Raw genomic sequence first — 13,050 nt, forward strand, 5'->3', positions numbered from 1 at the left:
TTAAGGGTACTTCTGTATGCAGAGCTCTTGCTGCTACTAAGTATGAGAAATTGTGCAGCAACTCTTGTCTTTCATTTCTTAATGTGTGTGTGGGTTTGTTTGTTTTTGCATTATTTTCTTAAGAAAAAAGATGGAAGAAATGGTGGGAAAATGTGAAAAGATAGCAATGTCTGGACTATTCCCCACTGAAAAATTCTGTGAATGAGGCAGGACAATGTGCAATCATGGTCTCTTCCCAAGCCTACATAATTTCTGCATTTAAAATATGAAAAGAGAGTGGCAAAACAAGGTTCATTGCTCCCTCATTCTCCAAAATGGCATTACCTTGGTTAGCCTAACATTTCATCCTTTCTTTTTAAAAATGTAGGCAAGTTCTTATCTATGCCTCTTCCTCTCCAGTCACAGAACAAACATACTTTCTTTTAAGAACACAACACAACACAACAGGAGAGCATCAGACACTTTCTCATGGGATGCTTAGGGGCGCACAAGTCATAACTAAAGTCCTGACAATTTCCATGGTAAGTATGACTAAGTCCCACCCACAAACTCTGTCCTTTTCTTCATGATGCATTTACTATGCACTCCTGTTTCCCTGCTCATGGTTGTTTATGGGTTATATAGATGATGTGACCCTTCCATTTTGCTTCTCAGTCTTCAGAAGTTTGTTAAATAATGCACTAAATTATAACAATGAAAGAAAACACAATTTCCTCTTGTGCATTTGCATTATTCTGCTACATCAAGTGTAAGAACATTTTTCTGAAGACCAAGGTCAAGATCACCCAAACTTTTGCATTCCCAATAACAATGCATGGGTGTGAAAGCTGGACAGTTAAGGAAGCTGATCATGCAAAACATGGTGCTGGATGATAGATTTGTGAATATCCTGGACTAACAGAAAGACAAATAAATGGGTCCTAGATTGAAACAAGCCAGAGCTTTCCCTACAAGCAACAATGACAAAACTGAGGCTGTCATACACATCATGAGAAAGCAAGACTCATGAGAGAAAGTGTTACTTAGGGAAAGTTGAAGGGAGAAGACAAAAGAAAAGACCAACATGAGATGGACTGAATCCATAGCCACACCCTTGAGCTTGGAAGAGTTAATAGAATTGTCATGGTCAGGTTATTTTGGAGGGCTTTCATTCATAGGGTCAACATAAGTTGGAGAGGAATTGATGGAATGTAACAACAGAAATTTACACCACATAACAACCTAGAGGTTACACAGCAGAAACACTGGAAAGAAAATGCTGCTTGTGCAGGAGCCTGGTTTTTAATTCTGCATTGAACTGAAAATAGATAACGGGATTAACAGTTAATTAACAGCCTCATGTAGAAACACTCTTTACTTTGTTTCTTAAAGAATAAACAGCAATAGGAAACTGCTTAGTCCACCGAGATGCTGGCTGTCAAAAGGAACTCTTGACTGTTTTCCTCCTGTCAAGGTTTTGATCCCTTTCACCCTGATTAGGTCAGGTTAAGGATGATACTGAAGCAAATGGACATGAAAAGCCATGATGTTACTGCTTTGATTACTGCAGTTTTGTTGCTTTCTCTCTTCAAATTCTTATTTAGCTATTTTATTCGTCTATTTCCAGGGCACCTTTTGGCAAAATGTTCAGGGTGCCACCAGCTCACACAGCATGTAGAAAAGTCAATAAAAACATCCTGCTTTGCATACAGGCACACACAGAAGGGCATTCCCCAAATGGGGTTCTACATCCAAGGAGACAGCTTGTCTGATTTTAGATGCTGAGGGGAGGGGCCTGAAATGATGGTTGTAGGTCCAGGCAGGTTCATGTGGCCAGAAGTAATCATTTAAGTCCCCAGGTCTCAAGCTCTTTATTTTGAACAGTGGGTCACAACTATAGGCATCTAGATCAGTGAACTGGTTTCCTTCTGGAGCCTTGTAGCTCATGAATTTGGCTTGAAAAATTATTATAATGATTATTTCAGCAAGCCAGTTAGGGAATGTTTTATGTAGGAGTACCTCTGTGCTCTTCATGGATCCCCAACTAGAATTCTTGTTTTCTCAGCACCTCTTCTGCACATGTTAGTTATTGAAACTAGAGTAAGTTCTGCTTTCCCATCTACTCTGTATCTACCACCACTGTTTCCATTTCCACACATCAGAGTAAAGTGGGTGTAAGATGTTCCCATGTTAGACTAGTACAGCTCATTTCACATCACTGCAATAGCAAACCTTGGAATGGCTGCAAATTGTAACCAAAGACAGTGTCTGCTCCAATCTTTGCAATTCCCACAGCTCTAGTTACACCAATGCTCCCTGGGTGTTAGCACGTACATTGGCCTTCTGCCTTCCCAGCCACCTGAGGCATGTCAGCATCTTACTACAGCTTCCTGTCTTATGTTTCAGCTAACATACATTTCCTGCTGTATTGTCCAAGGATGTTTTCATCCAGACATGAGTCAAGCTTAATTTGAGCCTGCCAGTGCATTTTTCTTCAGTTATCCTGACTGGCCAGGGTCACCTCCATATCTGAAGAAACTCTTGAGAGTGCAGGTGTGCAGTGTTGATGAAATACAAGAAACACAGTCAGCAGCAGAGTTAGTATGAGCACTAATGTTGCTGTAAGGCTGCAAATGAACAGTATTCAAGTTCTTTTAGTATTAAACTACAACATAGCCAGTTTGTCCCTTGCATATGTGTGTCAGGGACACAATCCAGATTAAAGCCATCGTTCATGGTCTCGTAGCAGTAAACAGCTGTGATTTTGAGTTGGTGCCTTTCCTGATTCCCAGACCAGACCTGTCAACCCCATTGCTCTAATCTCAGCTGCTCTCAAATGCTGCTGCTTCAGGTTACAGTCTCCTCAGAATCTGACCCTCCTAGGGTCTTCCATAGAGTGGCCACATGCCCTATTTCACAGAGGAACAGACCTCTGCTTAAAAACAGCTTGTCTTTGCGGGCTGTCCATTCCAAGTCTATATTGAGGATAAAAGACTATAAGAAGGAAGGTCAAGGAGTCTGAAGTTGCCCATCTAGAGATAGCACTTGCACAGCCGACTGAGCAGGCTCAGACAAGTCACCTAGTCACAGTCTCCTCCACTGTGGTGAGAACTACTGTAGTGCTCTTTAAATTACAGTCTTTCTTTCATAATTTGCATGTAAACATATAAATTAGCATAGGTGTTGCCATCTCAGCACCTATGGGTGCTGTTCCTTGGCACCTCCAGGAACCTCAAAAACACTCATAGGTTTTCCACTCCCACTCCCATAAAAAAGCTATGTTGGACTTCTTTCTGTCTAAACAGGCATAGGAATGCACTCCTAGTGGACTGTACTTCATCAGATGCAATGAATTCTAATCCACAAAAGCTTATACCATGATGCATTTGTTAGGCTTTCAAGTGTCACAAGATATGTGGTCGCATTTGCTGTAAGAAACAAATAATTGCATTCATTTTGCAAAAGGAAAAAAAAAATCTGAATATTGGAAAGACCCCAAGATTTCTCTGGTGTGACTGAAGATGAACTTTCTTGCCTCGAAGCATTAAATGCAAGTGTAATATATCACACAGAAGTGAACTATTCCATCAGTTTTCTTTTTGGGTTCACTTTGGAGCACACTGCTCCCTCAAGAGTCAACAGATGTTTTACAAATTTAGGTCTGCCTCTGAAGGGAAGGGAAAGTGTGGACCACAGTGAGGGCTCCAATCATTCAGAAGAAGGCATCTGCTTAGCATTTGCTACTTACTATAATGATCTCCATGGGAATGGGGACTCGAATCTTCTTCATGTATTTCATATTCAGCTCCTTCACAATTATCAGGAGCACAGTGCTTATCAAGGCAAACACCAGGGAGGCCACATTGGTCTTAGGCAGGCTTTTGCAAATATCAATAAAAGTCTGGAGGGAAATAAAACAAGAGAAAGCTTATGTAAGGAAGAGTGAGTGGGGGGACAACATACCAGCAGGATTGGAAGCTTGCCATGGCATGCATCTATTGCTAGTCTGTTTCATTACAGTGGGTCTACTTTAAGAAAGTTTAACACTGGCTACAACCCAGTGATGACATAGCAGTAGCCATTATGTAGCCTGGATGTCATCCATGTCTGATAGCAGTCGCCAGCATTCCAAACTGCACAAGGAGGTGCAATCACTACGGGACTAGCCAGCTAGGGATTAATTTTAGGGTCAGTAAGTAGGGCCTGACCAGACAGGATACATTTAATCTGACCTGTTGTTTTCAATAACAGCATCCAGCTGAGACTTTAGTGTAAGGTTCAAGGGGCTCACAGTAGGAAACTGCAGCTTTCTTTTAATCCTTTATAATTAAAATCTGTCCGAATGAATTGTAACATTTATTACTTTAGTATGCATTCTCTAGTATTACAAGATCCTGAGCACTCCAGTACAGTTGCTAGAAGAGGTCTCATAGATGCAGCTTCTCCTGCCATTCAGCAGGGGGAAAAATGCTTTCTGTGTAAGATCAATTTGATCTTGTGTTTTAAGACAAAGGGAAGAAAAAAAAATCTCAATCATTCCCTAGTGCATTTATTTTCATTCTCCAAACTGATACAGCAAGCCAGCTCTTGCAGGGCTCAGCCAGTTTACTTTTAGGTGGCTGCATAATTCATTTATGCCCTTCCAGACTGATTTTCGTGGTACTACAGCATAAGCAGGTACGTTGGGACAGTAATTCCACCATCATTCTCATTTTGCTCACTTACATAGACAATGGCAAGGGGCCCAGTGTAGGATTGAATCTTCACACCGAAGACATACTTGAGCACTGAGATAAGGATCTGTAGGCCAGCAGCTGTCATGAAACCCCTGATGAAGGATTCCGAAAGGTAGATGGCAACAAAGCCAAACTGCACGAACCCCAGGCATATCTATGGACAGAGGAAGCAACATATCTGATGGCATGGTGTGTGGAACAACTCAGAAGGATAACCTGCAATTCATACTCATGTCCAAAGCAGTTTCTGGTATATGGAAGTGAATACTGTAACTCTCCCAGAAGGGCTTTCCCCCAGTGTAGGAATAGGCAAGCCAGTATATGCAACCACTCCTGGCTGCTGGAGAGAGAAGGGAAGAGGAGACAGGGTGAGGCAAGGAAACTCCTGGTTCTACCAACATTTAGTTGTGGTTTAATTCCTGAAAAGAGCATACTTGTTGCATCTGCGGCTCACAGTTACAGCTTCACACATAATGCAGTGAACATGGTACCAGCAAGATACCCTTGTGGCCCTCTAGATGTTGTTGGGTTGCAGTCCCAACAGCCAATGGTGAGCAGTGATGAGAGTTGCTTTCCAACAACATCCTGAGGGCCACAAGTTGCCCACCCCTGTTATACATGAAACAGAGGAACATTTCAGTTGCCCATTACATTTATTTTCATTCCCCAAATTGACAGAAGTAAGCCAATTCTCCCAGGGCTTAACCAGTTCACATGTACCTGAGAACACAGTTTATTAATATCTTTCCAGGTTGATTTACATATCATGAGCAGGCAGGTTTGGGCAAAAATCACACTATCATATACCAATCAAATGATATACACACACGAGTATGTGTTTTTAAACACCTACTAAGGCATCTAAGACCTTGGCAAATCACACTACAAAGATGTGTTCCCAAATATGTGTGTTTAAAGGCATATGTTTATATTTGTTTATTTTTATTATATTTAAAACTTTTCTATACCATCCCTTCACAGACATTTTGGGATGGTTTACAACTCCATACGCAATTATATGCATATTTCATCCATTTAGTACAGGCATCTGTCTTGTTTTCCACATTAGACAAGTTCTTATCCTGAGGCACCTCTGAACCCTTCCCACTGACAAGTGTTGTATTTATCAAACACAAGTCTATCCACTCTGCTTCTCTGATTAAGGAGAATACAAACTTCAGTATCTACCTATAAAAGTAAGTTAGTTACATATTTAATTTATCTTTCTTCCCCTGCATATTTTCAACTAGTAGCTGAAAAGTGCAGATAGTGCAAAAATGAGCTTACAGCCATTGCTATGAGCCGTTTTACGCATGAATTCAGACCTCAGTGTATCCTGAAGTTAAGCAAACGGTACTATAGTCTCAAAAATGTGTAGAGCACTCTTACCTGTATTATGGCTGTCAGACAAGCCAGTGTGGCTGAGATCTCCAGTCTTGCTGCTTCCATGGCCGTGTTGTTTGTCATGGTCTCATTGGATGTGTGGTTGAAATACTGGAATTCAGAATCAGGAGCCAGCTCATGGCAAACATTCCCCACAATAATACTGATGACAGCAAAGGTGCCTGTGGGAAACACCAACAGAGATTTGCTTATATGTTCATATGGAGCATCTTCTATGTACGAACAGGTCCTCTGTTGATGAATGAAGATTAGGGTGGCCATGTGTCCTAATTTACAAAGGACAGTCCTCTGTTTGAACAGCTGTCCAATCCAAGTCCAGCAAAGAGCCATCAGCAACATTTAGACAGCAAATTAAGCAGGCACACTTGGTAACGGTCTTCCTCACTCTAATGAGAAGTAATATATTTCTAATTAACTTGTGGCTATTTTTCCAAATTTGCATGTATACGTTTCAGTTAATATGTGCAAACATCATGCAAACTACTATCCTTTTTGTCTTACTTTTCAGAAATGCATTTCCTTTTGTTTGGCCATGAACAAGTGGCCACCCTATGAGGACTGCAAATCTGAGTTGGGCTACCCAGTAGATTAATCCATATGACAGATGGGAGGCATAATGGGCAGCAAGGAGACAGATGGAAGCTAAATGATTTTTGATGGATTGATACCTGCATGGAATAACTAATGGCTTTGTTTTTCCCCAGCCTCATGATCAGTTCTCGAAATCAAGCCTTTATAGCACGGCTGGGGAGCTTCTTCACAGTGAGAGGTTGAACTGCACTCAGCAATGCCCTCTGTGGGCCAGAAGAGGTTAGTAGTTGTGGCTGCATGAAAGCAATCCAAGGCTGGAGGCCAATATAGTGAAGCTCAAGAAGGTAAGAATACAAACAGAGGGTTGGATCCAGATGTAATCATATTTACAGAACATGTATTTAAATCAGTGGGACTTAAGTAAGTCATCATGTTTGGTTTAATTCCCATTGATTGAAATGGGCCTATGCTAAGGGCTATTCTATTTTAATTTAATCCAACCCAAATCACACACACACTGTTCAGACAGTAAAGTGGACAATGTGATCTTACCTGGAACCATCTGTGGAATACCTCCTAGGAATAAATAGGTTATCAGGGGGAAGAAGGAAGAATAAAGCCCATTGACTGGAGGTAGGTTGGCTAGCAGAGCAAAGGCCATGCCTGAAAAACACAAGAGAGAAACACTTCATATCTTTCATTCTTAAAGGTGGCCTGCTGTGTTCAGGTCTGTGCAATGACATGCCTTTTACAGCATGAAAGGATATGCTTGCATGGCATTTCAGAAGACATGCACAGTATGCACAGCAGGTAATCATAGCAGTAGATCCAACATGGCACCATCATTCTATCACAGGGTTGGCAGGCGGGCTTCTTTCTATGGAGGATTCATTCATTCATTGCATTCACTCAATGAATGAAGGGCCTTTTCAGTGGTGGTCCCCCTGTTGTGGAACAAACTTTCCACTGAGGCCAGCCTAGCACCAACGTTACTATCTTTTTGGCTATCCCTCTATTGCAGGGATTCAATTAATTTACTGGGGCTTGCTAGTCATTAAACAGGTCTTAAGATTTTTCTTTAAGTTATTGTAATTTTTATATCTATTTTAAATTTGGTTTTAAATTTTGTATGGTTATCTTATTACAATGGTTTAATATGGCGTATTTTATACTATATTTGTAATGTGCTGTTGCAAAGCTCCTAGAGAGCCTCAGCTATTGGGCAGTATAGAAACTAACTAACTAAAAATAGGTAAATTCAGGGGGTATTTTGCTAAGTGCCCTACGCTGAGTAAAGCCAGTCATGAGTGAGACTAGAGCCACAAGTGGGTAGGACACCCTTTTCTTTCTCTTTTTCTGCTTCTCTCTCTCTCTCTTTCCTCATCTCCTTCTGCAAGCATACTGGTGGACAAATCTCTCTTGCCAAACGGCTGAACTAATTGTTTCTCAAGGGCTTTTGCCATTAGGCTGGGGGCTGCATAAATTATACTCTAGGAATGCAAGTGTCCCTGCTGTTCTTCTGCCCCTTTGAAGCAGACCAGGGCAAAGGCTTTTTAACTAAAAGACTTCATTATGTTAAAGCTGACCAGCAGGGCAGGCTTTGTAGTACAAGATAAGAGAATTGCAGAAGTCAATAACAAAAGAAGCAAGCAAAGTTAGAACATGGGCTGTTAGGGAAGGCTAACTTATTGATAAGTAGTTGATTTTAAACTGAATGTCCGTCCTCACTTCCAATTCTGAATTTGGTGTGTGTCTGAATTCTAGGGGACTATGTGCTAATGTAGACACCCTGGCTCATATGTTACTCCCCACAAATGGCTATGGTGATGGGGAAGCTACATATGGGAGAGTTTTGAATCTATGGATAGAGAAATAGACCATTTAAATAAAGATACTTGACTAAAAGTTTGAATAATATGGAAAACGCAAAGTTTTCTCACCTTGAGGCACCTGAATAGTCCCAGCACTGACTCCACCAAGGACATCAGGCAAAATGTAATCTTTGATTTTGTATTTTGGAAGCCATACAAGAACGGGGAATAGGCTGTACAGGATGAGTTTGAGTCTGGTTGGTGAACATCTAGAGTAATAGGGAAAAATATAAGAAGAAGACATGACATTGTTAAGGCACTTTTCCAGTATTAGGTTTCTATTATAAAATGTTAAGGAGAGTACTGATTACTCATTATTTAAGACCTCAAGCAGTCAGAGGAAAGAGCTGCTGTTTTGATCTTGTTTTCTACACCCACACGGTGCTGACATGAATAACAGAAGACACAACGGAAAAAATGCATCATTCCTGTTTTTCATAATTAGCTTCTCATTATGTTTAGCATAGTAATGGGTTACTACCCCATTATCCCAGCCTCCATCAAACTCTGGAGAGCAGGAGACCTGGTCAAGTTGTTCTAATGATGTTTGCCCAGTTGTGTTACACACCAAAATTAAGTTTCTGTGTCCAAACTGAAACCCAGTTTGACAAATGGTTAAACCTAGGACATTACTGGGAGGTTAAACACAATAAGAGTCATAGGCATTACTTCAAGCAGCCCTGGTACAACCTGCTGAATGGATGGGTTAATAGAACAAAGTGTGTCCTACTTCAGCAGTGGGACACAGGAAACAGGATATAACTGCACATTTAAGCACTTAACAGCCTGATCTTTAAATGCTTGCTCCAGAGTGAGTTATATTGTTTCAACAGAGCTTCCTTCCACATCTGCCTTGTCCTGAGACTGACCATTGGCTCCTCAAGCTCAGTAGAGTCTATTCCTGCCCAGCAATGCTCCAGGAACTCCAGGGTTTTTCCCCTTCATCTGCTGCCTTGCTATTTAACTGGAAAGGCCAAAGACTGAATTTGGGGCCTTGCACATGTTTTCCATGTGCCACTGAGTTATGATACCCTGCCAAGTATTCAAAAGATGGCAGACTAATGCTGCCCTCCTATGACTGAGCTGTGGTAGCAAGTAGAGGACTGAAACTTGGATCACTCCAAGCTGCAAAGCCAATTGCAACAGCAGAGAGACAATAGTTCTAATCTTCACAACTATGGGGGAGTAAAGTGCACAGATTTGGGGGTGGTCATGGGGGGATAGTGGTGAATTTGCATGCTTTCCCATGGCAAAGACTCTGTTCCCTCCACCAACAGAAAATAACTGCTGTCTTAACTAAATACATGGCAGCTGGAAACCATTGGGAGCACAAGATGATTGGTTTCCATCCTCTGTCACTGTCCTCCCTGTCCTCCTTCTGCCTTTACACTAGCAGAGGGAAGGATACTTATTGGCTCAGCCACCACCATCAGAAGCATATAAGTCCCAACAAAGCAACATAGCTCACATATATAATGCTATAAAGATACTTTATGCTGCTGCCATAGGAGTGAGAGCAGATGGGGATTTGCATAATGGGATACTTTGAGGGATGGGTGTAATGATTAGATGGAGTTCAACATCCTTTGGTTTGCCTATTTCAGTGATACCTTAGTTCTGCCTTCCCCAACCTGGTGCCATCCTGATGTGTTGGATGAAAACTCCCAGCATCCTAGATAGGTCCCAATCTACCTTTTGCCCAATCTGCTCTGGAGCATTTTTAGTTGGGATGTAAGGATTATAGCAAATTTGTTCAGTCTGGAGACTGTCAGGCACCTTTTGTTCCATTGCCTGTTTGTTGACAAAATCAGGTATTTGTATAAGAATATTGTTCATAAATGCATGGTGGTGTGAGTGTACATGACTAATTGTGAATTTGTGCGAATGGACATTTGTGCTATGTTTATTTGCAAACAAACAACATTAAAGAAATGCCCACCACCTCAGTAAAACAACACCAACAAATCCATGGAAACTATAGGACTCAGGAAAAGTCCCTCCACTGCAGAATCCACAGAGGATTCATAAAAATCTGTTGTATATTTCCCTCATCCTTTTTCTCAGCCAACCCAGCAGAAACATAGCATTGATTCTCCTACAGTTAGTGCTGGTGTGGTAGAGAAACTACAGAGTTGGCTGCATGGAGCATGTATACAGGAGAGACATGACAAGGCCTGAATGTGAAATCACTGGCATGTCCTGGCAGTCACCCAAAAGAACATTGAGAAGCTGCAGTTGGATGGGTGAAAAGGGCTGGACAAAAGTCAAGGCATCAAAGAAGGCTGAGTTCTATTCCTGCTACCAACCTTTTCCATCAAAAAATAGATGTTGTCAAAAGTAGGACATTGCCTTGTATTAGTTGCATTTCTGTCTACTGGTATGTTTTGTAGACAGAAGGTCCCTGGTTCAGAGCCTGGCATCTCAGGTAGGGCTAGAAAGACTCCCACCTGAAACCCCACAGAGCTACTGCCAGTCAGTGTCAACAATACTAGACCAATGGAAAGGTAGCTTCCTGTGTTCCTACATCCCCATCTTTCCTACTCCAGTGTTCTTTCTCACTGAGCCACTGAAAAGCTTTCCCCACTGAGCTATGGCATTGCCTCCCGTGAGTTTGCTCTCTCCATCCTGACAGCTTCTTTCTCTCTCTGTCTTTTAAAATGCTTGGCCTTCTATTATAGACTTATATCTGTGTATTTTTAGTAGCCTTGTATGTCTAGAATCCTTGGACCTAGACCAAGCTTGGAGCCATCACCGAGAAACCTATAATCTAGGTCATGGGTCTTCAAACTATGGCCCTGGGGCCAGATCCAGCCCACCATGCCCATTTATCCGGCCCGCCATGCCCATTTGGACCCGCCCCACGCACACGCCCACTGCTACCCACCTCGTCCTGCACACGGGAGGCAGCGGTTTGCTCCCTCAGAGAAAACGATCTCCAAGCGAGCAAGCTGCTGCCTCATGTGTGCCTGCCCATGCCTTGCCTCCCCTCGCAGCGACCGCCCATGCATGCCTCACCTTGCCCCCCGCCCCTGCCTCAGTGCATGTGCCTGCATGCCCCGCCCTCACCCTGCCCCCTCGCTGGCCCACACACACCACCGGCACCACCTTTCTGGCCTGCGCCCAGCACTGGCACCTTTCAACTGGCCCCCTGGTGAAAAAGTTTGAGGACCCCGATCTAGGTTCTCCGTGCAGTCTACGTTCCAGGTATTGGGACTCTGAGTCAAGCTGGCTAGTGTAACTGTTGCTTTTATAACTTATGAGCTATGGGAAGGTGCTATGGGATCTTTTTAGTGGGAGGAAAAAAACGTAGGATGGGTCATGGTGTACCTGCAAAGTGGTGGTCATCTTAATTGGACTGTTGGATTGGTTCAACCCCTGTATTTATTCTAAACAAGCCTGAGGGCTAGTCTTGCAAGTATCTTGCCCAAGATAGCTGGCCTCGTTAAGTGCTGAAGCAGCTCTGTCATATGAGGCATTCACCGGGGAATTAAGCAATTCCTTATTCTTCTTTGTGAAGTTTTGTCATGGTGCACCATCATCGACAAAAATGTGAGCCTGTGATAGAAAATGCTACTCACCAAGTAGGGAGAACACAGGCAAAAGGCAGCCTAAGATGAATGAATAAGCAGCTCACCTGATCACAGGTGAAGAAGCACTGAGAATCAGACCTCTTTTTGTCTCAGCTGCATTTGCAGCTTGAGCACACTGCCAAGTTCAATATGAAAAGCTTTAAGCTCATTTTAAGGTGCAGTTTTCCATATTAGATTGAATGACTGAGTGAATCAGCTCCACTGTTGCTGAGTTCAGGCCTGCCATGTTCAAATACACCAGAGATTTGTAACGTGGCAGTGACTAAGGTTGCCAGCTTTCTACATCAAGCATTAACATATCCAGTGGTACCTATGCCATTGGGCCACGTTCTCTTGGATTAGCAATCTAAAGTAGTTATGACTGTCAATTGTCCCTTGATTGGCACTGTTCAGAACATCTATGAAGTCACTCAGAGAGGTTTTATTCCTTTGGCAGGATTTCACAGCTCTGTCCACTTAACAGACCATTCAGTTACATTGAGTGCCACCCCAATCTAAAGTCAACATAGGAATTGCTGTGTACTCCAAAGTCATTTGTCCAGTTTAGTTAAGCAATACATTCTTTGCTTTGCCTTTCTCAGCTGATATCTAGGAATATGTACACCTACCTAAGTCAGGCAGTGCAGGAAACATACTGCTGAGGACATGGATGTTCTGGTTTAGCCTTCCCTAACCTGGCACCCTTTGGGATATGTTAGTCTACATCTCCCATCATCGCCAGCCAGAACACATCAGGAAGGTTCTGGGTTGGGAAAAGTTGATCTAGTTCCTGTGCCTGTTTGCCAGTTGTTTATTTCCTATGCTTGGATTATGATTTTATGTGCATCTTAGGGTGTGATCCTGTGCATATTTAGATAGAAAAAAGTCCTACAATTTCCAGCATGTGCCTGGGCGTTTCAGGCCTTTTCCTGTCTAAACATGCATAGGATTGCATGTTGA

The 13,050-nt window shown here is 42.5% G+C and overlaps 1 protein-coding gene across 1 annotated transcript in view; it reads right to left on the reverse strand.

Moving 5' to 3' along the window:
- The window catches only part of SLC26A9 (solute carrier family 26 member 9), a 42,989-nt gene that overhangs the window by 27,138 nt on the left and 2,801 nt on the right, over positions 1-13,050 (reverse strand). The window contains exons 2-6 of the mRNA XM_044451420.1: positions 8,591-8,730; positions 7,203-7,313; positions 6,105-6,280; positions 4,705-4,869; positions 3,728-3,880 (exon numbers count right to left, since the gene is read on the reverse strand). Coding sequence (XP_044307355.1) covers positions 3,728-3,880; positions 4,705-4,869; positions 6,105-6,280; positions 7,203-7,313; positions 8,591-8,730 — 745 coding nt within the window. The remainder of the gene's footprint in view (positions 1-3,727; positions 3,881-4,704; positions 4,870-6,104; positions 6,281-7,202; positions 7,314-8,590; positions 8,731-13,050) is intronic.

This window comes from Varanus komodoensis, unplaced genomic scaffold, assembly GCF_004798865.1.
Source record: "Varanus komodoensis strain SLA01 unplaced genomic scaffold, ASM479886v1 scaffold1, whole genome shotgun sequence".
Taxonomy (NCBI): domain Eukaryota; kingdom Metazoa; phylum Chordata; class Lepidosauria; order Squamata; family Varanidae; genus Varanus; species Varanus komodoensis.